Raw genomic sequence first — 27,056 nt, forward strand, 5'->3', positions numbered from 1 at the left:
CTCATTCTGGTCGGGAGGTTTCAAAGTAAAGGTCAGCAGTGGAAAGAATACTGAAAACAGACTCAATAAAGGTACCGCAGTAAAAATACTTCAAGTACAAAGTATTCTTGCCAAACACTTCTAGTATTAGTTGCTTTTCGACCGTTATCCATAGAAGTGTTAAATGAAAAGAGGAGTTCCATAGAAAATGTATTTCTAATAATAAAATACAGATTAAGAGTGATTCCAATTAAAAGTATTGATGGTTTAAAATCACAATAATAAACGACTGATTCTGACACTGATTCTTTCACCACTTTATTAAAACACATTTAACACTGTACAGATTTATTACATGTTTACAGCCAGCCACGCACTGTGAATCAATAATGGTTTCCCCCCATATCTATTGCCTTGGAAACACGGTGCCATAGCAACTGCTGTTCCAGCACCGCCACAGGTTGAGTTTCATCTGATTTTAAAGCGCCAACGACTTAAAGCGAAGCAGGTTTCCATGACAACAACCAAAGCTGTTTCACTCTTTGAATTTAGCACTTTATTCCCAACGAGGATGGAGGGAGGAAGGCTATTCTCCTCTTCCTCAGGATGGAGGGAGGAAGGCTCTTTTCTTCTTCAGGTTCCCGCACTTCAGAGCTTCATCCAGTTTCTGTTCCTTCCAATCGATCACTAAAATTGACAAAATAGATGCAGTGGAGTCTGATTGGCTGGGAGTCTCTAGAGGGCGGGCCTCAATACTGGGCCACACCCCCTATGGGTGGGGTTCATGCCCCCTGCTGCTCAGGCTGGTCCTTGCGTGGGCAGTTCCAGTCCTTCAGGCCTTCGGGAAGGGTGGTGTCCTCGTCCTCTCCACCTGTTCCCTCCACAAACTCCTCGTACGTGGACTTCTCGGCGAAGGGCCGTGCCCCCAGCAGCTCCACCATGTCACTCTTATCCAGAACTTCCTGCTCCAGCAGGCGCAGCGCCACCTGCAGGAAGAGTAGTATAATAGTGAATAACTGAATATTGTAATGTATTTTAACCCTGGCCTCTGGGATCATGGTAACGGCTCACCTTCTCCACCTCTGCCTTCCTCTCCGTCAGCAGGTGGAACGTGCGCTGGTAGGCCTCACTGATCAGTATTCGGACCTCACTGTCGATGAGCCGCGCCGTGGCCTCGCTGTACGGCTTCTCCAGCACCACCTCCCCCTGGCGGGGCAGCTCGAAGGACACCTGCCCCACCCGCGGGTTCATCCCGAACTGGACGATCTGCAGCCAGAGGAGGGACACCTGAGACCCAACTACACCCAAACTACACCTAAACTACACCTAAACTTAATACCGATACGGTATTAAACGGGCCCCGGGACGAAATTATTAAGGACCGTAGTATGGATAATGTCCGACGTTAGCGTTACTGATAACAGTACTGGAGAAATTAAGAAAATACATTTTCTATTTCGGTATATCACCTGTTTCTAACTTGCAATACCATTAAAAAATTCGTCTTAGGAGTGTTTTTGCTGTTATCCTCTCTCTCTCGCTCCATGGCTGGAGATAAGTAGACATGCTTGAGGGGGGCGGGGCAGGCTCCCTCCGCCTGCCTCTCTCACGCACCGGGAGACGTGGATGCAGACTGTACCCTGACTGCCCCCTCTCCATGCCTAACGCGCAGAAAATAAAGCAGTGTTAAATTTGCTCTTAACTTTTTTTAGTTTTCCCTTAAAAAAACAAAACAAAAAAAAAACCAACCGATCAGAGTACAGCAGTATCGGTAAGAGTAGTGGTAACGTTAAAATATTAGCGCGTTATCAGTTGTTTTATTTGGGGGAGCGGGGCGCATGGAGGTTCCTTATTGAGATGTTTGTGCAAACCGACCGACATAAAACTTGAAGAATCTCAGTCGACTGATTATTTCACTTCAGGGAGCAGCTCAAAGTTCAAGTTCAAAGTTCAAAGTGTACTTTATTGTCAATCGTACAATGCAACGCGTAATTACACAGAGGATCAACATTGCGTTTCCCCATACTCCAAATGTGCAAGTAATATTTGTAACACACAACATATGACATGAAAGTGCAAAAAGACAACAACAATAGACACAACACAAGACTAAGGATAGTCTTAATATACTCAAGAAGTCAAATGAGGTATGTTATTAAGGTAATAAAGTGCAGTACAAAGCTAGCAGCAAGAAGATACATATGTATACCAAGAGGATACATATGTATACCAAGGGGATACATACGTATTGTAAAAATGTAAATATTGTGCAGTCAGTCGGTCTTTGTAGGTGTCATGTTCATGTCGTGTTTGGTGAGTTTAGTAGTCTGATGGCCTTTGGAAAAAAGCTGTTCCTGAATCTGGTGGTATTGCACCGCATGCTGCGGTACCGCTTGCCAGAAGGTAGGAGGGTGAACAGTTTGTGTGCTGGGTGGGTGTGGTCCTTGATGATATTAGTGGCTCTCTTGCGGCAGTGAGACGGGTACAGCTCCTGGATGGATGGTTGTGCTGTTTTGGTGATCTTCTCTGTCCTCACCACTCTTTGTAGGGCTTTGTGGTCAGCAGCAGAGCAGCTGCCATACCAGACTGAGAGGCTCTTGGTAAGAATGCTCTCAATAGCTCCCCTGTAGAAGGTGGTGAGGGCAGAAGTGGGGAGGTCAGCTCTTCTTATCCGGCGAAGGAAGTAGAGGTGTTGCTGTGCCTTCTTTACTAGGGAGGTGGTGTTGATTGACCATGTCAGGTCGTCTGTGATGTGCACCCCCAGGAACTTGGTGCTCTTCACAGACTCCACTGCACTGCCATTGATGGTGAGTGGGATGTGTGGTGTGTGTTTCTTTCTGAAGTCCACAGTTATTTCTTTTGTCTTGTTTGCATTGAGATGTAGATTATTGTTGTCACACCAGTTGATGAGTTGATGTACCTCCTCTCTGTAGGCTGAGTCGTTGTCGTCACTGATGAGGCCCACAACTGTTGTGTCATCTGCAAAATTAATGAAGTGGTTCGAGTTGTATCTGGCACAACAGTCATGCATCGCCAGTGTGAACAGCAGAGGGGACAACACACATCCTTGGGGGACTCCAGTGTTCACAGTGATGGTCTCTGAGGAGTTTTTGCCAACTCTTACTGTCTCTGGTCTATCAGTAAGGAGGTCCAGTAGCCAGTTGCAGAGTGTGGTGCTGATGCCTATTTCGCTGAGTTTATTGCCCAGGTGTTGGGGGATGACTGTGTTGAAGGCAGAACTGAAGTCAATGAACAGTATCCGCACGTAACTGTTTTTGTTTTCCAGATGAGCCAGGCATAGGTGGAGTGCTGTTGCTATGGCATCATCAGTGGAGCGATTGGGACCGTATGCAAACTAGAATGGATCAAGAGTAGTGGGGAGACTGAATGAATGTGGCCTTGACCAATCTTTCAAGGCACTTCATCATGATGGGCGTGAGTGCTATGGGTCGGTAGTCGTTCAGTGTTGAGGCTGGGGATTTCTTGGGTAGCGGTATGATGGTGGTGGCTTTGAAGCATGCTGGTATGATGGCTTGGCTCAGAGAGGTGTTGTAGATATCCGTGAGAACATCTGTAAGTTGGTCAGCACAGTCTCTGAGCACACGCCCCGGTATGTTGTCAGGACCTGCAGCTTCTCTGGGGTTCACCCTGAGTAGGGTCTTCCACACATCAGCAGGGTACAGGTGAAGTGTTACATTGTCCGGGCAGGTCCGGGCTTTTGTTGGTGTGGTGGTGTTGTTTTCCTCAAACCGGCTGAAGAATGTGTTAAGTGTGTTGAGGAAGTCTGTGTTGTCTTCGCACGGTGGGGGTGTTGGCCTGTAACCGGTGACTGACTGGATGCCTTGCCACAGGCGACTGGGGTCTTTTGTGTCTGTGAAGTGTGATTGGATTTTCTGTCCATAGGCACGCTTGGCTGTTCTCACGCCCCGGTTCAAGTTGGCCCTAGCAGCTCTGAGGGCGTCCTTGACCCCGGACTTAAGGCAGCGTTCCGTGCTCTCAGGAGTGCACGTACCTCCCTGGTGAACCAGGGTTTGTCATTGGCTCTTGTGGTGATGTTTTTGATGACGGTCACATCGTCCATGCATTTGTGTATATAGCCTGTGACAGACTCAGTATATTCCGTTAGGTTGACATGATGGTTGGTAGTGGCAGCCTCCCTAAAAACAGGCCAAACTGTGCATTCAAAACAGTCTTGGAGAGCTGAGGTTGCTCCTTCTGGCCATGCTCTGATCTGCTTCACAGACGGCTTACTCCTGGTAAGAAGTGGTTTGTAAGATGGCATTAGCTCTACACAAGACTACGCATAAAACCACATCCTCAACACAAAACTACACCTAACCCAACGCTACGCTTAAGACCCAAACTATACGTAAAACTAATCCCAAACTACACCCAAACCACCCTCAACTACACCTGAAAATAAAAAATCCCAACTACACCCGGAAGTACATCCCTATGATCACACCTCAACTACATCCATCTATACCGCAGCTACACCCATAGACTACCATCAACCCGAGCTTGTAACTGTGTTCAGTTTGAAGCTGTAGATCATACAGGAGTTTAAATATAATATAAACATTTGGACCTGGAGGCTCCATCCATGGCGTCGACATTGACGACTATTTTATTGTTTTTTTATCCGCCAGGAAAATGGAGCCTTGAAACAGTGTAAGTGTAGTTTACCTTGTTATGAAAGATAAGAGAGAGGGAGGAAGAGGGAGAGGGAGGAAGAGAGAGGAAGAGGGAGAGGGAGGGAGGAAGAGAAAGGAAGAGGGAGAGAGGGAGGAAGCGAGAGGGAGGAAGAGAGAGGAAGAGGGAGAGAGGGAGGAAGAGGGAGGAAGAGGAGGATGAGAGAGGGAGGAAGAGAGAGAGGGAGGAAGAGGAGGATGAGAGAGGGAGGAAGAGGGAGGAAGATGGAAAGAGGGATGAAGAGACAAGAAGAGAGAGGGAGGGATGAAGAGGGAAAAAGGGAGGAAGAGAGAGAGGGAGGAAGAAAGAGAGGGAGTAAGAGAGAGAGGAAGAGGGAGGTAGGAAGAGAGAGGAAGGAAGAGGGAGGACGAGAGGGAGGAAGAGGAAGAGAGGGAAAAAGAGGAAGAGGGAAAGAGGGAGGAAGAGGAAGCTCCATTAAGCACTGGTGATGGGGTGTCACTTCCCCTCTCTACAGTCCCGTACAGAGACTTTTAGGGGCTGGTCCAGAAAAGAAAAGGCACATGGAGCCAGCTCTGCTTCTACATGTTGCATCTCTGCTTCTACATGTTGCATCTCTGCTTCTACATGTTGCATCTCTGCTTCTACATGTTGCTGCTCTGCTTCTACATGTTGCTGCTCTGCTTCTACATGTTGCAGCACATTGCAGGCATAGATCACTGGCTGGAGACGCTCCGTCATGTGTTCGTCATGAATTAATTCTGCCCAGACAATCCTCTACCTCCATACCCATTCATTTCAAATATTAATACAAAAGTACCCCCCCCCCGCCATACCCACCACTAAATATGCAAATGCTGTGATGTAGTATGATGTCATAGTATGATGTCATAGAGAAAGGCTTCGATGGATTTCATCTCCTTACTTTCTTACTTGTATGGAACATGAAAAACTCAGAGAATTAGTTTTATTTTAGTTTCTTTGTCTTTTTATTTTCCTTTCTTTCCTCCATGTATGAAACAACATTTTCAAACAGGCTCCGAGTGACTCCACCCTGTTAGCTGTAAATAACAAATTGTGTTGAACACCTGACTCCGCCCTGTCCCCTGTAAACAACAAACTGTGTTGAACACCTGACTCCACCCTGTCCCCTGTAAACAACAAACTGTGTTGAACACCTGACTCCACCCTGTCCCCTGTAAACAACAAACTGTGTTGAACACCTGACTCCACCCTGTCCCCTGTAAACAACAAACTGTGTTGAACACCTGACTCCACCCTGTTCCCTGTAAACAACAAACTGTGTTGAACACCTGACTCCGCCCTGTTAGCTGTAAACAAAAAACTGTGTTGAACACCACATGATGTTCTATGAGCCACGCAATCCTGGCTAAAACACCTCACGTGCCACTGTTGGGACAGTGCCCCCCAACACGATCCTTGGCCCCCAGCGATGGACGATTGGAATTATGCACGACGGCCACGCCTCGTACCTGTGCGTAAGCTGACTGGGTGACCTTCCTCAGGTCGTCCTGAGCCCCGGTAGTGATCCGTCCAAAGAACAGCTCCTCGGAGACACGCCCGCCCAGCGTCATGCACATCCTGTCCAGCAGCTGCTCCTTGCTGTACAGGTACTGCTCCCTGGGAAGGTACTGGGCGTAGCCCAGGCCACGTCCCCGCGGGATGATGGACACCTGCAAGTTCAAATTCAAGAGATTATTTGTCACATACATATACAAACGGTCATACATATATACAGTGAAATGTCATGACACCTAGTTATTATGCACAATAAGCTGTAAAAATACTAAAAACACTAAAATGTGCGACAGCCACAGAGTGAGTTGTCTGGTCCCTGAGCAACGCACTAGCACTGAAAGGTTTGTTTAGCTTGCAAAGACAAAGATGAAGTTTACACAAACAATAGGTACAATATATGAGGTAGTGTGCACTATGAGGTAGTGTGTACTGTGAAGTAGTGTGTACTGAGTAGTGGTGTGTACTGTCTAGGAATGTATACTGTCTAGGAGTGTATACTGAGTAGTAGTGTGTAGTAATGTGTACTGAGTAGTAGTATGTAGTAGTGTGTATTGTGTAATAGCGTGTGTTGTGTACTGTGTAGTAGTGTATACTGTGTTGTAGTGTGTAGTGCTGTGTAGCAGTGTGTGCCGTGTAGCAGTGTGTGCCGTGTAGCAATTTGTGCCGTGTAGCAATTTGTGCCGTGTGGTACTGTGTGCTGTGTAGTACTGTGTGCTGCCTAGTACTCTGTACTGTGTAGTAGTGTGCACTGAGTAGCAGAGTTCTCCGTTATCTGTAATGATCAATTTCTGACTGGGAAAATCTGTTCAAGTCCAACTTAATTAAAAGTCTCTGGTGAAAATAATTCACCTGAAGCACAATTTGAATTAGTTCTGGTCAATAAAACCATAATGATAATCATCACAATATTTTTTTCAATAATAATTAAATAGGCTTGATCATTTCAATACTTGTGCAGATTTGTTCATTTATAGAACTGGGCGGCAGGTGGCAACGACGAGCCAATCGATGTGGACGATGTAAAGCTGACTTCACCTCCAGCCAATGAGGTTTGAGAACACAGAAAGAAGCCCCGCCCCCACCCTCAGTTCAGGAGAAAGAAAGATGGTGGACGGTGGCCAACACGGCCACACCCACGGTCAGCAAACCAGATGGTAAATATGGAACTTAAATATAAAAAAGGAAACCAGATGGTAAATATATGATAAATTTGATCTAAAATTGAATGAAAGCAGCTGCTCTACAAACAAACTATACAACACTGTAAACAACATTACGTCACCTGTCCAATGTCCTCCATACGTCACCTGTCCAATGTCCTCCATACGTCACCTGTCCAATGTCCTCCATACGTCACCTGTCCAATGTCCTCCATACGTCACCTGTCCAATGTCCTCCATACGTCACCTGTCCAATGTCCTCCATACGTCACCTGTCCAATGTCCTCCATACGTCACCTGTCCAATGTCCTCCATACGTCACCTGTCCAATGTCCTCCTTACGTCACCTGTCTGATGTCCTTCTTATACCACCTGTTTCGTTCAAATCTTCAATGTGAACCGGCAGCAATTCTATATAACCCTGCTGTGTAGTAGTGTGTAGTATTAATGTGAAGTAGTAGTAGTGTGTAGTAGTAGTAGTAGTGTGTACTGATAGGACAGTGTAGTAGTAGTAGTAGTAGTAGTAGTGTGTACTGATAGGACAGTGTAGTAGTAGTAGTACTGTGTACTGATAGGACAGTGTAGTAGTGTCAGTAGTAGTATCAGCAGTGTGTACTGATAGGACAGTGTAGTAGTGTTAGTAGTAGTAGTGTGTACTGATAGGACAGAGTAACAGTAGTAGTAGCGTGTGCTGATAGGACAGTGTAATAGTAGTAGTAGTGTGTGCTGATAGGACAGTGTAGTAGTAGTAGTAGTAGTAGTGTGTACTTTGAGCAGGGGGTCCGCGTGCTCCAGGTACCATCCTGCCACAGCATGTCCTGCCTCGTGGAACGCCACCGTCTTCTTCTCCTCCGGTTGCAGGACCTGGGTCTTCTTCTCCAGACCTTGGAACAGGAAGTGGTGTCAGCAAAACAGGAAGTGGTGTCAGCAAAACAGGAAGTGGTGTCAGCAAAACAGGAAGTGGTCTTACCTCCGATCACTCTCTCGATGGCCTGTTCAAAGTGTTTGGCGTTGATGGCGTCCGCCAGGTGACGAGCAGCGATGAGAGCAGCCTCGTTACAGACATTAGCGATGTCAGCGCCTGGAACAGGCAGTCAGAGGAAACAGGCGGTCGGCAGTCAGTCAGGAAACAGGCAGTCAAAGGAAACAGGCGGTCATTAAAGAAGCAGTCAGAGGAAACAGACATTTCATCTGAGAGTATTATGGTCTGGATGCTGGTGCCACGGTAATGAAGTTCAGTGTATTTAAGGAGCGTTACAATGACATCATGTTCTGATCCAGGGTCAGAACCTCTACATGACTCTGTCCAGTTTGAGCAGCTCTCCTTGACCTCTGACCCGAGGCTTGAACTCTGACCTGAGAATCCAGGTGTGAGGGCGGCCATGTTCCTGGCCAACTTGTCCTTGTCCAGGTCCGTCTGCAGCTTGAGGGGCCTGAGGTGGACTTTAAAGATGGACGCCCTGCCCTTGATGTCCGGAGGTCCTGTGCGCAGAGAGAAACAGCGTTAGCGCCTGGGTCTTATACTCTCCAACCTCCACCCGCGTGGCTCCTCACCAATGTAGATCTGCCTGTCGAAGCGACCGGGCCGCATCAGAGCCGGGTCCAGGATGTCAGGTCTGTTGGTTCCAGCCAAGACCACCACATTGGTCGCTGTGTTGAACCCTGAACACACATCAAGAAGCTGAACAATCTGATATGAGAAGACACAGACAGCTCAAGACAGAAAGAATAATAATAAATAATAATAAATATAGCGGCAGGCACCAATACAGAGTCCAGTGTCAACACCAAATACTATTTTTCCAGTTCCCAAGGAACACAGCATCGGTTTGTGCTGTCGCTCCTCTTTACATCAGCATTGTCCAAAACAAGTCAAATTTTCAGAGACCCTTGAACGCAGCACGGCTGACGTATTGACGCAGTGAGTCCTGGTGACATCATCACTAATACAAGGATCCACTTGTGTGTTGTGACATTATCCTAAAAATGAGAAGTCGGTCTGCTTCCTGTAGTCCACAGAGTCCTGCCTCACGGTGTCTCTGTGGAAGGAAATCACTCCGTGTGGAAGTTGCATTCAAATGCATTCAACACTGCATGTCCCTCACAGACTGCTCTAGAGCGGCGAGCCAACTCCATGTGTGAGGTCACAGACAGGAAATATGTTTTGTTCTGTTTTCCACTCCTACAGTTTGTGTTATGACTGGATCCAATGCTGCAAAATAATATATAAAATGAGATGGAACAGAATGTGTTCATTCATAAAAAGTGCAAAAGAGATATCAAAATGTCAAGCAGGAAACGCCCCGCCACGTCAAGCAGGAAACACAGGCACGTGCACTGTGTAACCACTAGAGTGATGAGCCGTTTCTCAATACCAAGTACGCAAAGTCCGGACTTGCGGACTTGGTAGTTCAGACTCGGTAGAACAGACTCCCGGGGACGGGGGGACACAGGACGGTCATTCTGCCAAATGCATTGTGGGATACTTGTCTGTGCCAAGTCCACACAAGTCACCACCGATGCATCCTCCATAAAATGGCCGGAGCAAGTGCACATCCGGGGCTTGTGGACTGGACTTGGCTTGATGCGGACTTTGAATTGGAACAGTACTTGGGCTGCGACTGATGACGTTTCACAAGTACACAAGTACAGACAAGAATGCAGATTGAGAAAGGGCCATGGAGTCTACACTATGCAACTCGCACGTTGTGAATGGACATTTGTGGCCAAAACCTGCACAATTATAAGGAATGATGGATGATGATGTCATAAAGTGTCGTACTCTACAAACTCATCTTGCTGCACCATCCGACCGGAACTTTTACAACCTTGGTGTGTGGGTGATGCACCAATGCTCTGTTAATTCCGGTCACATTTAATCGATTTTTCCTTAATTCTTGGTCCAAACGTAGATTGATATGGATGAAACTTTGACCACAGGATGTCTGACACCCCCTGGTTCTAAAGACACCTCAATCACATCCATGGGCTCTGCAGTTGTTGTGGGCCAGACACTTTTAGCCCGAAAATGCCAAGGACAAAAATAATAATAAAGATCCAAACAATCACCTGCGGACTGGACCCCTAATAATAATAATAATAATAATAATAATAATAATAATAATAATAATAATAATAATAATAATGATAAAAAAAATAATAAATAAAATAAATAGATTAAATAAAAGAATAAATAAATATAAAACAAAACAATAATAACAATAATTATTAATAAACAAATGATAATAAAAATAAAACAAACAAAAAATAACACTGATAAGGGCATGCTAGCTAATCTTCCATGGAAGCAGCTTATTGATGAGCTTCATGCTGCACTACCGTCCATCTCCACCAGGAGCTGGTTCAGCGTGTTCTCCTGCTCGCTCTGGCCTCCAAAGTTCCCTCTGCCCCTCTTCCTTCCCACGGCGTCGATCTCATCGATGAAGAGGATGCAGGGGGCGTTCTTCCTCGCCATGACGAATAGATCTCTGACCTTGAAAGAAACCAGGACTGAGCTAGAGATCTCCAGTCCAACACACACTGAACACCAGATCACCAGGGCCCGCTGTTCCCTCAGCCAATGACAAGTTCTCACCCTCGCTGGGCCGACGCCCACAAACATCTCCAGGAACTCTGAGCCGTTGACGGTGATGAATGGCACATTGGCTTCTCCGGCCGTGGCCTTGGCCAGGAGGGTCTTCCCTGTGCCTGGAGGACCAGTGAGAATCGCCCCCTGCAGGGAGGACCAGAACACACCAACATCAAAACGTCAGACATTCTAGAAAGTTCAAGTTCAAGTTCAAGTTCAAGAGATTATTTGTCACATACATATACATACGGTCATACATATATATGCAGTGAAGGTCAGCTGTTCTGCGGTTTTGACACATCACCTCCTGCAGCTGGTCCTTCAAACTAGATGAGGGGGGACACACTCACTTTGGGGATCTTGGCACCCAGGTCTTGGTACTGCTTGGGGTTCTTCAAGAAGTTGACAAACTCCATGATCTCCAGCTTGGCCTCCTCGCAGCCCGCCACGTCTTTGAACTTGACATCGATCTCATCTCGCAGGACTTTGGCGGTGGTCTCGCTGACGCTAAAGAGCCCCCCCATGCCTCGGCCAGGCCGCCCCGCCCCCCCCAGCCCCCGGCGCAGCATGAACAGCAGGAAGCCGATGATCAGCACCGTGGGGAGCATGCTCAGAAGGAAGGTTCTGGAGGAAACACAATGGAAACACAAACTAGTTAAAACAAGTGCAAGTGATAGTTTGAGTTTGGGGAGAGAGGAGCTAAATCCACCTGCAGGAGGAGCAGGGGGGAGGTGGCTATAGACCGGTACTGAGGGCTATAGACCGGTACAAACGGGGTACGGACCGGTACAAACGGGGTACGGACCGGTACAAACGGAGTACAGACCGGTACAAACCGGTACAAACGGGGTACAGACCGGTACAAAGGGGTACAGGCCGGTACAAAGGGGTACAGGCCGGTACAAAGGGGTACAGGCCGGTACAAAGGGGTACAGGCCGGTATAAAGGGGTATAGGCCGGTATAGACTGGTACAAAGGGGTATAGACTGGTACAAAAGGGGTATAGACTGGTACAAAAGGGGTATAGACTGGTACAAAAGGGGTATAGACTGGTACAAAAGGGGTATAGACTGGTACAAAAGGGGTATAGACTGGTACAAAAGGGGTATAGGCTGGTCCAAAGGGGTATAGGCTGGTCCAAAGGGGTATAGACTGGTATAAAGGACTATATACTGGTATAAAGGGGTATAGACCGGTATAAAGGGGTCATATAGGACTAGGTGTTATCTTTCTGTGTGGACTCTCACCCGTCGCTCTCAGTGGAGTAGACCACCGGCATCCGGTTCTCCCCCTCGATGCCCAACTCGTACTGAGATGTCTCCAGGTTCCGCTCAAATGTGTCCACGCTGCCAATGTTGAACCAGACGTACTGCTAGGGAAACATGGAGGACAGGGGCTTCATGGAGGCCCAACACCAAGTACACTGATCGACTGTCTGAAATTCCACTCACCCCGTCCACCGGGGTCTTCCCGGGATAAAAGACCACCTTGACGTATCGCTTGTTCACCACCTCTAGCCGGTCAACCTGAGGACAGAAAATGCCTTAACTTTCCACCTTCACGAACACATACCCAGACACACACAACTGTGACCGTTCATTTCTATGGTGACCTGGAAAGCACAGGTGACAAGCCCCGCCCCTCTGCAGCGTGGAGGTCTCTGTATCCCTCCGGGCTCTGGACGCCTCCGCATTTGAACTCTTCCATACAAATCCAGCTTCCAACGCTACGACTGGAAGCCACCGATGCTGGCGCTGAGCAGCTGCTGTTTGAACCGTGGAGGTAAACCCTTCAACCGTTTCTCACCATGTTTGTGGTCCGGATCTCGAGGGCGGGGCCACAACATGACCCGATAACGTACACAGGTCACACTTTGCGTTAGGGCTGAACGATGAATCCAATTCAAACAGATGACGCCATTTTCAAAACCGCCAGCCTGCAGGTCGTGGCTGGCAGAGCTCCCACGCTCCGTCTTCCACAATAATCATCTGTTTGTTTTTTGTTTCATGAGCTTGGAGCTGTTCCTGAGCACATGGAGCGGTGCGCCGTGTATGTAGATGCATGAGCACAACATTTTAAGAAAAAATAGTACATTTCTACTGAAACACTGCATTCTTTTTTCAACTGTTAATTTTCAGACTAACAATCACCAGGCTCAAAGTTAAATCAATGAGTCAATATTCTACTGTGAATTAAGGTTTTTCTTTTTACAATTCAATAGTTAAATAAAGATGTTATTCATCTCATCATAACAGGTGGGTGTGGCCGACAGGAAAGAGCAGTTTATATGTTGTTGTATCCAATGTTGTGTTGGTCATACTAAAGAATAATGTATTGATTGTGTTTCATGAATAATACAGAAGATAAGGAACTTAAAAAAATAAAAATCACAATTACATTATTTTCCTAAATTGTTCAGCCCTACTTTGCATGGCCCCGCCCCCAACACCCTAAAAACACAAGGTCTGACTGTCGGAAACAGATCAGTGGTGAAATAAGCTAAGCTAACAGACCAGAGTGAGGGATAAATACTTTTAGGAATAAACACCGAAAGAGAAACTGTGAACTCATGCCAAGCCTTACGCTGGCAGCCCCCGCAGCGAGACGCACAGTAGAGATTCTCCGCTCTTAAAACTTACCACTCTTTTAGAGAGGTAGCGGTTTGAAACTTACCACTCCTTTAGAGAGGTAGCGGTCTGAAACTTACCACTCCTTTAGAGAGGTAGCGGTCTGAAACTTACCACTCCTTTAGAGAGGTAGCGGTCTGAAACTTACCACTCCTTTAGAGAGGTAGCGGTCTGAAACTTACCACTCCTTTAGAGAGGTAGCGGTCTGAAACTTACCACTCCTTTAGAGAGGTAGCGGTCTGAAACTTACCACTCCTTTAGAGAGGTAGCGGTCTGAAACTTACCACTCCTTTAGAGAGGTAGCGGTCTGAAACTTACCACTCCTTTAGAGAGGTAGCGGTCTGAAACTTACCACTCCTTTAGAGAGGTAGCGGTCTGAAACTTACCACTCCTTTAGAGAGGTAGCGGTCTGAAACTTACCACTCCTTTAGAGAGGTAGCGGTCTGAAACTTACCACTCCTTTAGAGAGGTAGCGGTCTGAAACTTACCACTCCTTTAGAGAGGTAGCGGTCTGAAACTTACCACTCCTTTAGAGAGGTAGTTGTTGACAAAGTCCTTCCAGGTGACTTCTCGTCCTCCGTCGCGGTAGAAAAAGTAGTAAGTGATGCAAGTCCAGAAAGCTGCTCCGCTCAGCAGGTACAAGCGGAACTCCCTGTCGTCCCAGGGGAAGTCACCCTGACAAAAGAGACAACATCATCCCTCCATCCTGTTCACATCATCCCTCCCCCCACCCCGTTCACATCCCTCCCTCCACCCCGTTCACATCCCTCCCTCCCTCCATCCCGTTCACATCATCCCTCCATCACTCCATCCCGTTCACATCATCCCTCCATCACTCCATCCTGTTCATATCATCCCTCCACCCTGTTCACGTCATCCCTCCACTCATCCATCCTGCTCACATCATCCCTCCCTCCACCCTGTTCACATCATCCCTCCCTCCCTCCCTCCACCCTGTTCACATCATCCATCCCTCCCTCCCTCCACCCTGTTCACATCATCCCTCCACTCATCCATCCTGCTCACATCATCCCTCCATCCCTCCATCATGTTCACATCATCCCTCCATCCCGTTCACATCATCCCTCCATCCCGTTCACATCATCACTCCATCATCCCCTTCACATCATCCCTCCCTCCATCCCCTTCACATCATCCCTCCCTCCATCCCCTTCACATCATCCCTCCCTCCATCCCCTTCACATCATCCCTCCCTCCATCCCCTTCACATCATCCCTCCCTCCATCCCCTTCACATCATCCCTCCCTCCATCCCCTTCACATCATCCCTCCCTCCTGTTCACATCATCCCCCCATCACTCCATCCCGTTCATATCATCCCTCCATCACTCCATCCCGTTCATATCATCCCTCCATCACTCCATCCCGTTCATATCATCCCTTCATCACTCCATCCCATTCACATCATCCCTCCATCACACCATCCTGTTTACATAATTTCACTGCATATATGTATGACCGTATGTATATGTATGTGACAAATAATCACTTGAACTTGAACTTGAACATCATCCCTTCAAATCCTGCTGACCTTCTGGAGGCGGCTGGACCAATAGGATTCGTCCTTGCGGCCTCCTCGTTTTCCTCCTCCTCCTGAAGCTCCTCCTCCTCCTGAAGCTCCTCCTCCTCCCTCAGATGCATGCTGGCCATTGGCTGGTTTGGCCTCTGTGGGGTAGGAGTTATAATTCAGCATCTTCCTGTATGGACTGCAGTACTCTACCTGCAGGAGGACCAACCTCATGAATATGAATATCAGGAAAAGTGGAGTTAAGTGATGATGAAATAGTTAAAAACATTTAAATGAGAGAACGTTGATCAGATATAATGATACAACTCTGCTCTCCACCGTCAACATCACAGGGTTAAAAATCCTTCAAAAAAAAAACATCAGAACGAACCTTTGGACTCAGCACTCGGGGGAAGTTTCTTACTTTCAGGGAAGAATTTCTCAAAGCCTGGAAACACAAACACACACACACACGTAAGTAGTGTGTACTACAGTGTGTACTACAGTGTGTGTACTACAGTGTGTACTACAGCATGTACCTTTGGGGGGTCTACAATACAGCCGTCCCACAGCCAGTGCAGAGTGTCTGGACATCGTCTGAACTACTGCAGAGTCTGAAACCTAAAGAGGATTCAATTGAAGAACTGGAGCAGGACCTGCTAGTAACCAGCTAGTAGGAGGTTTAACCAGCCAGTAGAAGGTTTAACCAGCCAGTAGAAGGCTTAACCAGCCAGTTGAGGGTTTAACCAGATAGTAGAATGTTTAACCAGCCAGAAGAGGGTTTACCCGGCTCGTAGGTTTACCCGGCTCGTAGAAGGTTTAACCAGCCAGTAGAAAGTTTAACCAGCCAGTAGAAGGTTTAACCAGCTAGTAGAAGGTTTAACCAGCCAGTAGAGGGTTTAACCAGTCAGTTGAGGGTTTAACCAGCTAATAGAAGGTTTAACAAGCTAGTAGAAGGTTTAACAAGCTGCTAGAAGGTTTAACCAGCCTGTAGAGGGTTTAACCAGCTAGTAGAGGGTTTAACCAGCTAATAGAGGGTTTAACCAGCTAATAGAGGGTTTAACCAGCTAGTAGAGGGTTTAACCAGCTAGTAGAAAGTTTACCCAGCCAGTAGAGGGTTTAACCAGCCAGTAGAGGGTTTAACCAGCCAGTAGAAGGTTTAACCAGCCAGTAGAGGGTTTAATCAGCCAGTAGAAGGTTTAACCAGCCAGTAGAGGGTTTAACCAGCCAGTAGAGGGTTTAACCAGCTAATAGAGGGTTTAACCAGCTAGTAGAGGGTTTAACCAGCTAATAGAGGGTTTAACCAGCTAATAGAGGGTTTAACCAGCTAGTAGAACGTTTACCCAGCCAGTAGAGGGTTTAACCAGCCAGTAGAGGGTTTAACCAGCCAGTAGAAGGTTTAACCAGCCAGTAGAGGGTTTAACCAGCCAGTAGAGGGTTTAACCAGCCAGTAGAGGGTTTAACCAGATAGTAGAGGGTTTAACCAGCCAGTAGAGTTTAACCAGCTAGTAGAAAGTTTAACCAGCCAGTTGAGGGTTTAAACAGCTAGTAGAAGGTTTAACCAGCTAGTAGAAGGTTTAACAAGCTAGTAGAAGGTTTAACCAGCCAGTAGAAGGTTTAACCAGCCAGTTGAGGGTTTAAACAGCTAGTAGAAGGTTTAACCAGCCAGTTGAGGGTTTAAACAGCTAGTAGAAGGTTTAACCAGCCAGTTGAGGGTTTAAACAGCTAGTAGAAGGTTTAACCAGCTAGTAGAAGGTTTAACCAGCCAGTAGAAGGTTTAACCAGCCAGTTGAGGGTTTAAACAGCTAGTAGAAGGTTTAACCAGCCAGTTGAGGGTTTAAACAGCTAGTAGAAGGTTTAACCAGCCAGTTGAGGGTTTAAACAGCTAGTAGAAGGTTTAACCAGCTAGTAGAAGGTTTAACCAGCCAGTAGAAGGTTTAACCAGCCAGTAGAAGGTTTAACCAGCTAGTAGAAGGTTTAACCAGATAGTAGAAGGTTTAACCAGCTAGTAGAAGGTTTAACCAGCCAGTAGAGAGTTTAACCAGCTAGTAGAAAGTTTAACCAGCCAGTTGAGGGTTTAAACAGCTAGTAGAAGGTTTAACCAGCTACGGTTTAACCACGCACCTGCCGTGCAGGACCCGCCGCTCGGAGGCTCCACAGCAGCCTCCGGAAAGTCCCCGACACGCGGCAGCAGCGCTGCGCCATATTCCTTTACTTCAAAGTCACAGCACACGGCTCCGCTCCGCCATCTTTAATGTTATCCAACGCTGCGTGATGACGTAGGGCCGTCCCACCCTGCATGATGATGGGATGACGTACGTCTATATACGAGTGCGTCCATATACTTGCATTATAAAGTACTAGTACTATAAAGTATAATATTATAATCGTGTAATATTATAATAGTGTCCAAAAAAGAAAGAAAAAGTTTATATTGTCAAAAACAAACAAACGTCATTACTCAATGGCTGTTGAACCTGCCACTAGGGGTGGGCACAGGAGAAGAATAAATATTATTAAAACAAAATTATTATGAACACTATTAAAACAATATGAATATTGATAAGACGATATTAATATGAATATTAAGAAGACGATATTTAGACGAATATTGTAAAGACAAATCCAGAAGAAGTTTATCTATATCACATGTAATATTGACTAATATATTAATATTCGTTAATATTACACTTAATGCCATTTTTGTTTTAAATAAAATATTTCTAGATGGAGGTGTACAACCTAGAGAATGTACAATACAGGTTGTTTTCTTATAGTAAATACATCTGACCTTTGACCTTGTCGTGTGGGCGTGGCCTCCTGTGAACGGGGTGCCGCGGTGCATTCTGGGAGACAAGATGGCGGTTGCAGAGTGAAGCTGCTCAGACTCAGTTCAGTCACAGTTTAAAGACTTTAAACTGTTTAAAACCTTTTTAAAATAGTTTAAAGTGCACAAAGACGAGTTTCTCTTCGGACCAGGAGGAAAATGTCTGAGAACTATGAGGTAAATTAAAAAGGTTCTCTAGAAATACTGCAATTACTCCTGCAACAATACTGCATTACATTCTGGAACAAATAGTGGAAGAAATACTCAAATGAATATGATAGCATATACCGGTGTACACTCTTTCGTACAATAGTACTACGCATGATAAATAAGTCTATCCTGTGATACTTGGTGCTCTGTGCAGTATTTATTTGGTAGTACATAAACCTTTCTGACTGCAGTAAAACAGATAGTTAACTACTACTAACCTGGTAAACAACTAATTTACTACTACTACTAACCTGGTAACCGGCTGGTTTGTGGTGACAGGTGAGTGTCAGAGCTGAGCTGCCAGCCAGGCCAACGCCTAGCTGCTAGCGGCTAGCTACTAATGGTTGTAGTGTTGTGTTTGTAACAGGGGTCGAAGTGATTGTCACTACTCTGTGTTCTAATATATATATATTGTATATTCTTATTCTTTATACTAATATTAAACTTGTAGAACTAAGGATGCAGCCCAAATGGGCTAGTATAGTAATGGTTAAATACTGTGAGAAATGAAACTATACATTACAACCTGAAACTTTTTTGAGAATGTTTTCATGAAACATTGTTTAGTTTAATTGGAGTTTGACGTTAAAAAGTGAGTGAGTGTACTTTAACGGTGTGCTTTTACAGTGTAGTTTAACAGTGTTGTTCTAAAGTGTAGTTTAACAGTGTAGTTTAACAGTGTGGTTCTAAAGTGTAGTTTAACGACTTAGTTTCAGGGTGCGGTTTTACAGTGTGGTTCTAAAGTGTAGGTTAACGACTTAGTTTCACGTGTGGTTTTACAGTGTGGTTCTAGAGTGTAGTTTCATGAAAAGTGGTTCTAAGGTGTAGTTTTATAATGTAGTTTGACGGTGTGGTTCTAAAGTGTTGTTTAATGGTGTGGTTATAAAGGGTAGTTTAGTGATGTGGTTTCACAGTGTGGTTTCAGAAGCGACGTATATGGCCTCACCTCTAGTGTATTAAAGTTAGCAAAATCAATCAATTGTGTGTACATTTTGCTTGATAATTGAATATGCTCAATGAAAAAAGACAACCTACATCACAGCTTTCCAATAATGAAATTTCATTTATGTAGTTACCAAAATGGTTGGCAGCACATCTGAGGCTGTTGTCAAAACAGCAGCCTCAGATTGGTTGTTAGTCAGGATGGGGATCTCCCTTCACAGCCCGGTATGAGGGTGGACAAATAAGGGGGAAAGGGGATGGCTATATTTCAAGCTTGTTATGCAAATAAGCTATTGGGCTTGTTAACGCATCAACTAACGTTTGTTAGAGAATGTTTCCAACTTTAATTGACTCAATTGATTAAGTAGTTGGGCTTATTCACACATGAATACTGTCATATATTTTAACTCACTTATAATGGGAGCAGCGTTGCACTCAGTGGGAGGAGTGATGCTGCTCTTTGGAACTGAAGAATGGCTGCAGTTCAGGACTAAGTTTGCCGGTTGAGATGTGAAGGACATCACAGAGATGGCTGTCGCTCATTTTGGTTCTCAATCTGCTTTTGTTCAGAGTCAACAGAGAAAATGTTTGCTCACATACGGATGTTGAGCCGAACAGACTGATCATTCTTTTTGCGTGGCATCTCATCAGAGGAAACTTGGCCTTTTCCAAGCTCTGGTAGAAGTCGGGTCGGGAGAGAAGCTGATGTTGATTCTTCAGAGAATTCTCACACTGCATTTCCTTAAGTTCTAACTGCACTCTCTTCCACTTGTTCCATCCATCAGGAAAGGAGTGAAGAACAACTTTGTTCCTTTCTCAATAATAACAAAATCTTGAAGTGCTAACTGAATTCTGTCATGAGAGATGTGATCACAGACACATGTTTCCTCTTTTGAGCAGAAAGCTTGGCCTTTGGAAAAGCTAATTTGATTTTGGACAGCGTGGGGAGGTGTGCAACATTGAAGTTGTGTCTCAGAGACGGGGCTTCACACAGAATGCTTTCATGTGCGTGTGGCATCTGTGCTCTCATCACCTGCAATCGAGTAAAAATCAAAAGCACAAGCTTTATCTGACACTTGTTGATGTTTTAAGTGAGCTGACAAGTCTTCGATTTGCTGCACAACTGTGTTTCTGGACATGCTCAGGTTGTTGAAGTCTCGTTCTTTGATTGCGCTTGTTTTGTGGGGAAGGTGCCGCGTTCAGGACAGTAGCTCCACCTAGTGTTAAAACTAAGAAGTACAATACAGTCAAGCACAAGTTTCATGTGTGGGCCATATTCCATTATATTTTTAGAATTTGCTGCGGGCCAATTAAAGATGGAGCCCGTGGTCCGTAGTTTGGACACCCCTGTTCTAAAGTGTCATTTTAAAGTGTAGTTTAACGTGTGGCTCTTATATGTTTTACTTATTGTTTTACATTTACATTACATTACATTACATTTCATTTAGCAGACGCTTTTATCCAAAGCGACTTACAATTGTTCAAACACCGACGGACGCAGCCATCAGGAGCAATTAGGGGTTAAGTGTCTTGCTCAAGGACACTACAGCATGCTAGCAGGAGGAGACTGGGATCAAACCAGCAACCTTTAGATCACTAGACCACCAGCTCTACCGCCTGAGCTACCATCCCCCCACATTTATGGTTCATGTATGCACTAAACACCAAGACAAATTCCTTGTTTGTGTGGACTTACTTGGCAATAAAGAGGATTCTGATTCTAAAGTGTAGTGTTACGGTGTAGTTTAACCGTCTGGTTCCAAAGTGTAGTTTAACCGTCTGGTTCTAAAGTGTAGTTTTACGGTGTAGTTTAACCGCCTGGTGCTAAAGTGTAGTTTTACGGTGTGGTTTCTGTCCTACAGGTGTAGCTCCGTGCAGGGTCCGGGAGCCCCCGGTGGTGGACTATGCAGCGGTTGTTCTCCGGCTGGAAGCTCCTGAGCTCCTCCCGCCTCCGCTGCCCCACCCCCCTCTGTGGCCCCGCCCCCGCTCCGGTCTCCCCGGCCGCCATGTACGGCACCCGGCTGTACGGTGGCCCGGCGGGGGTCAAGCCGGGTCGCAGAGTGGGAGGGGGGGTCGCTGTGATGGAGCCTCCCCACCCGCTCCACCACCACCATCATACTGCCCCCCCCCCGCCCTTTCCTCTCTACCCGGGCAGGGGGGGGGCAAGAGGAGGCCACTACCATGCCCAGCACCCCCATCTGGCCCCGCCCCACTACCAGCACCACGCTCCCCCGCACCACTACGGCGGCGCCCCGCCCCCTGGGGGCCCGGCCCCTGGTAGGAAGAAGACCTGGACCTTTATCCAGGAGAAGATGAGCTATGACACCTTCTTCACCCTGAAGCGGCTCATCGAGCGCTCGCGGCGCCCGGACGAGGTCCTGCGCTGGGTCACCCAGAACCCCGACAAGGTCTCCCACAACCACTACCCCATCGCCCTGCACAAGATCAGCCAGCTGCTGGGGGCCCGGCCCAGCCCCCCGGACCCCCCGGACGCAAAGGACGGGGTTGCGCCCGGGGGGCCGGGTGACGGGCGACAGGTCCTGGAGCAGCAGGACTTCAGGACGCTCTGCGACGCCATCGACAGAGAGAGAGACAAGTTAGACAACTTCAGCATCGTCAACTGTCTGTACGCTGTGGCCGCCCTGGGTGAGACTGCCTGTCTGTTTGATGTGTATCAGAGTATTATGCAGAGGTTCTGTTGTACTACTGCGGTACTACAATGGTACTACTGTAGTAGTTGAGCCTTGTTCAGAACCCCCTGGTCTGGTGTCCAGGTCTTCCCAGTGACTGTCCAGTGGTCCAGGTACTGGAGGCGGAATCCCAGTCCAGACTGATCCAGTTCAACCAGAAGGACGTTTCCATGGTGTTCAGCTCCAGCATGAGGCTCCACCCAGCCTCGCACCACCCGCTGACCGAGGCCTGCGTGGCGGCGCTGGAGAGGAACCTGGAACGAGAGCGCCATCCGCAGACGCTCTTCCTGCTGCTGGCCTACTACCGCCTCCGCTGGCGTTCGCTGCAGCCCGCCGAGTCCGCAACCACCCCCCCCAACCCCGAGCAGCTGCTCATTAACAGGTACACTGGGCCACTGGTACTGTGGTAGTACTGTTGTAATACTATGTTAGTACTGTACCCACAAATACATTTACATTTCACTGCATATATGTATGGAAGTATGTATATGTATGTGACAAATAAAAATCTTGAATCTTGAATATCAGAGAAGCAAACACATTGGATATATATAAAAGGCAGCTTAAAACATATCTCTTCACCAAAGCATTTCACTAACTACCCCATCCTTGCACTATGATCTGACACTCCGATGTGCACTTTTAATACTTTTAATACTACCAAACTTTAAATTCATTTTCTCAATCAATATCTCCCCTGACTCCTCCTGTATGTTGTTTAATGAAAATCATGGTAAATGAAGTAACCTATCAAAGCACTAGGCTCTGATATGATGCAAATAAATATGTTTGTGTATGTATGAAACCAGATCATGATAACCAAAAGTAACCTATTAGAACACTAGGATCTAATACGATAAATATGTATGTTCATGTCTGTTGTGCAACTAGATTATGATAACTCAAAGTAACCTATCAGAACACCAGGATTGGATACGATGTTGATTATTGCCCTTATTGTTTTTATACTTTTTATATTTCTAACTGTCTTCCATAATAACCGCACTTGCCACTTGCCTATTGTTATTAAACTACTGATGTGAAGCACTTTGCACTGCAATCCTTGTATGAAATGTGCTATAAAAATAAAGTTTTATTTATTATTTATATTTATTTACTGTGGTAATACTATGTTGGTACTGTGTTTGTGTTAGTACCACATTACTAATATGGGTTACTATGTGGTAGTTCTGTGGCAATACTATTTTGGTACTGCTAGAGGTCCTGTTGTCTCTGTACTGTGCCAGTGTGTACTAGTGTCTGTGTGTACTAGTCCATGTGCATTTGTCTTGTCAGGAAAATCCTGCGTCTGGTGAAGCACACGCTCGCCAGCGTCAGCGCCGTGCGCGAGCAGGAGATGGCGCTCTTGGATGAGATGCTGGCGGCTTGCGTCCGCGAGGCCAGCAACAAGAGTCTGGAGCTCATCTTCAGCTCACAGCTCTTCTACCAGAACCGGCAGGAGCGCTTCATCGGCAGCCTGGCAGGTAGTACACCAAGTACAACTAGTATACCCACAAGCTGTTCTACCAGAGCCGGCAGGAGCGCTTCATCGGCAGCCTGGCATGTATACCCAGAAGGACACCAGTACTCTGTTGTTCAATCTAAAGATCCTGTAGCCCCTCAAAGCCGTGGGTTTCGGTTTGTCTCATCTCCTCTGGGATGGATGGGGCGTGGACCACACCCCCTGGTCTGCTGAACCAGTGTTACATTTTTGAACGCTCACTGTCCTTCGTGTCGTTTCAGTTACGGGTAGATATCACTGTACATTTACATTTACATTTAGTCATTTGGCAGACGCTTTTATCCAAAGCGACTTACAAGGGAGAATAACATTCAGCTACATTGCGACAGAGATTAGTGTAACAACAACATTGGTGTAACAATAAATACTGCAAGGTGGTGCTAAGTAATTGTAGATTAGGACAGGAGGTACTCACTGAAGAGCTGGGTCTTCAGGTGCTTCTTAAAGACAGAGAGGGAGGTCCCCGCTCTGGTCATTTTTGGCAGCTCGTTCCACCAACGTGGAACTACAAATGAGAATAGCCTGGATTGCCGTGGCTGTATGGCCGGCAGAGCCAGGCGACGCTCATTTGACGAGCGCAGCATCCGGGGGGCAACATGTGCTCTTACAAGAGCATTTAAGTAGGCGGGAGCATTCCCAGCAATCACTCTGTAGGCCAGCATCAGAGACTTGAACTTGATGCGGGCGGCTACAGGTAACCAGTGGAGCTCGATGAGCAGCGGAGTGACATGTGCCCTCTTTGGCTGGTTGAACACCAGTCGCGCCGCCGCATTCTGTATCATCTGAAGTGGCTTCACCGCACAGGGCTCAAGCCTGTTAAGAGAGCGTTGCAGTAGTCGAGACGGGACATCACCAAGGTTTGTACCAGCAGTTGAGTGGCATATTGGGTCAGGTACGGCCTGACTTTTCGGATGTTGAGTAGACTGTAACCATGGAAACGGCTGTTCATATTGATCAACATTGATGATGAACAGCTCTAAATTGGGAGTGAAAGGTTTGAGAAAAGGCTTCTATTTTTAATGTGGTATTTCAGTTGAATAAGGTGATGTCATGCCTGTGTGTGGTGACACCCCCTAGAGGAGCTTCCCAGGAAGGCAGACAGCGTCACGCCCTACACCATGGCCCTCATCGCTAAGTACATCGCCCGACACCGGCTGAGGGACACCAGGCTGCTGGACACCATCGCTGACTTCCTGGTCAAGAAGGCCGAGTACCTGGACAGCAAGGTAGGACAGGACCAGGCCGAGGACTAGAATCAGGACCAGAACTAGGACTAGGACTGGATAAGGCAAGACACGGAGGTCTTGAGTGTGTAGAAGCTGACAGTGGTATAATATCTATATATTGGGAGGTGGTAGTTTGTGTACTTCATGTTTTAAAAGGTACTTCATACAAACAAATTACTTTGAGCAGATTGAACCTGATGGTTGATGGTGCTCTTCAGTGTGTGAAAGACAGAGCCCTACGTCAGCCTGTGTGATACTGTGGTAGTGCATAACAAGCAGGACAAGCTGCCGCTACGCCCTTCTGTCACTGTACAGGTACAGATCAGGTGTAGATCTCCGAGGGGGGGGGGGGGGATACGTCTCCCTCAATGTTTACAACACGTGAATTTGTCGCCCTCAACAAAAACATGAAGTGACATAAAGACATTTCCATCACAAATTGGTGCATAAAAATTGACCAGAACGAGGAGTTTTGTCCTCAGCGTGTCCTGGGGGACCCCAAACACCCGCTTAATCTGTCCTCCCCAATATTCAAACAAAACCGATGCAACTGAGTGTATTAATATGCTGCGGAGGAGCTTGACTGTGCTGACGTACTTTAAAACATGCTCAAAGTCTGCCCATGTATATATGATAATATCAAATGTATGTGTACGCTGTTCCAGGTGATCCAGAAGCTGGTGTTCCCCTTCAGCAGGATGAGCTACCGGCCCTCCAACGAGGCCCGCTTCTTCTCCAGGTTGGACCAGGTCCTGGAGCTCAAGGCCCTCAGCTCGCCCCTGGCCACCGTCAACGTGCTCATGTCGCTGTTCCAGCTGCAGCACTGCAGCGCTGCGGTGCTGCAGCGCGTCTTCAGCCCCGCCTTCATCTGCAGCCTCAGCAGTGAGTACATGAATATATGTATATCCATCTGATGAGTTCACTACAAACTGATGCTGTTGCTCAGCAACATAATAATATGAATAATATTAGTTGTGATATTATTGGTGCCGTCACTCCAGACAGCCCATACGCTCTGATCGTACGCCGCTACCTCTCTCTCCTGGATGCGGCAGTGGAGCTGGAATACCCAGAATACACTGGGGCTCGACTCCAGGAAGCACACAAGGTGCTGATGTTCGACCACGCCCTCACCGCCGATGAGGTTAACCGCAAGTACAGGTAACACTGCTCTGTGATTGGCCAGTCACTAGGCCCCACTCCTGCTCTGATTGGTTGGTTAACGCTGCCTTCTAATTGGCCAGTTACAAAGGTCTGGTGGCTGAAGCTCTGAGACAGCTGGTTGGAGAGCAGAGCTACAAGCAGGATGAAGTACTGGCTCCTGGATACTATACAGGTACTACAGTAGTACTCTTGCTAGTACTAGTTATATATCATAGTATTTCTTGCAGTACCAGTGAGTATTTTGCAGACTTCCTGCTGCTGGTGGACGGTTCCGGTCGGGTTCTTCCCATTCGCTCACTCAGCGATGCTCCGCCCCCCAAGCCGCCCGACGGTAGCGTTTCGGTGGCGACGCTCACCTCCGACTTCCAGCGCTTCTCCCCGTTCGGCCCCGACGTCATCCCGGCGACCTCGGAGCCCTTCCTGCCTCCCCCGGGTTCCGACAGTGGGGCGGGGCCTCCCGTGAGCGCCGGACCTCCCGGGGGGGCGGGGCCCGTCCTGGACTACGGCTACTACGGCGCGGCCGAGTACTACTGCCCCGGGAGCCGTGATAGCTCCACGCTCAGCAGCCCCCCCTCCGGGGCCCCCAGTGCCGGGGCCCCCGAGTCCCTGTTCCAGTTCTCCATCGGGACCATTCTGCAGGAGGACCAGGGCGGGGCCCCGGGGGCAGAGCCGGCAGAGGGGGCAGAGCCGCAGGGAGTCAGGAGGTGAGAGTGCAAGGGATTGTGGGTAAAGGAGCAGACGGGACTGTGAAATACCGCATGTCACATGACTTCCTGTTTCCTGTCTCCTGTCTCAGGGTGGTGATGTCTGTAAACGACCGCTGGCATTACTGCCACAACTCCTCGGTGCTGGTCGGGTCCCGAGCCATGAGGGACCGCCACCTGACCCTGCTGGGCTACGTCATCCTGCAGGTGAGCACATGACCCGGTGGAGGTAGAGGTGGAGGGAAACTGAGCGGTGTCACCGACTAATTCCCCCCCCCCCCCCCCCCCCCCCCAGCTGCCGTACCAAGAGCTGGAGCAGCTGAGCGGCATCGAGGACGTCAAGCAGTACCTGCACCACAAGCTGCTGGGCTCCACGGTGTGATTGCACGCCCTGACTGGTTGTAAAATGTCCTTGTTTCCTGCGTTAGAGTATAAAAATGTTTTAAACATTTTAAGGAGGTGCAGGTGAGTGCTCCGAGCACGGCCCCCGTGGTGTAGCTTCCTTCTGTTTTTTTTACCGGTTTGTACGGCGGGCTGCGAGCCGAGCTGCGTTCTGTCGTCTCAGCTGTCGTCTGTTGAGTGTGCATGAGGGGAGAGGCGTGTCCTGTGATGAGTGTAACCATGTAAAGTTTATATTCTGTAGAAACTAAGAATCAAATAAAAGGTCAAACCTCAAGCTCCGCCTCTTCCTGTTTCAACC

The 27,056-nt window shown here is 47.4% G+C and overlaps 2 protein-coding genes across 3 annotated transcripts; one reads left to right on the plus strand and one right to left on the minus strand.

The window, feature by feature from the left end:
- Positions 1–284: 284 nt before the first annotated feature.
- On the minus strand, positions 285–17,334 carry afg3l2 (AFG3-like AAA ATPase 2). 2 transcript variants are annotated; one of them, XM_080011609.1, is made up of 17 exons: positions 17,196–17,334; positions 15,611–15,692; positions 15,463–15,519; positions 15,096–15,229; positions 14,067–14,219; positions 12,369–12,443; positions 12,165–12,286; positions 11,268–11,541; positions 10,924–11,061; positions 10,668–10,821; positions 8,883–8,990; positions 8,685–8,810; positions 8,299–8,409; positions 8,097–8,212; positions 6,123–6,323; positions 1,051–1,245; positions 285–965 (listed from the first exon to the last, which is right to left on the minus strand). In XM_080011609.1, the coding sequence occupies exons 1-17, from the start codon at positions 17,274–17,276 to the stop codon at positions 762–764; spliced, it is 2,331 nt and encodes a 776-aa protein (XP_079867735.1). In that variant the 5' UTR covers positions 17,277–17,334; the 3' UTR covers positions 285–761. The 2 variants fall into 2 exon arrangements, with proteins under 2 accessions (XP_079867735.1, XP_079867734.1); XM_080011608.1 differs by having other exon boundaries at positions 12,165–12,289.
- Positions 17,335–17,938: 604 nt separating this feature from the next.
- fastk (Fas-activated serine/threonine kinase) lies at positions 17,939–27,032 on the plus strand. The gene is made up of 11 exons (XM_080011649.1): positions 17,939–18,075; positions 20,913–21,696; positions 21,825–22,122; positions 23,037–23,224; positions 24,340–24,488; positions 25,154–25,370; positions 25,490–25,649; positions 25,733–25,824; positions 25,900–26,356; positions 26,449–26,563; positions 26,652–27,032. Exons 2-11 carry the CDS (start codon positions 20,955–20,957, stop codon positions 26,736–26,738), a joined length of 2,505 nt encoding a protein of 834 aa, XP_079867775.1. The 5' UTR covers positions 17,939–18,075; positions 20,913–20,954; the 3' UTR covers positions 26,739–27,032.
- Positions 27,033–27,056: the final 24 nt, after the last annotated feature.

Source organism: Zeus faber, assembly GCF_960531495.2.
Source record: "Zeus faber genome assembly, chromosome: 12".
Taxonomy (NCBI): domain Eukaryota; kingdom Metazoa; phylum Chordata; class Actinopteri; order Zeiformes; family Zeidae; genus Zeus; species Zeus faber.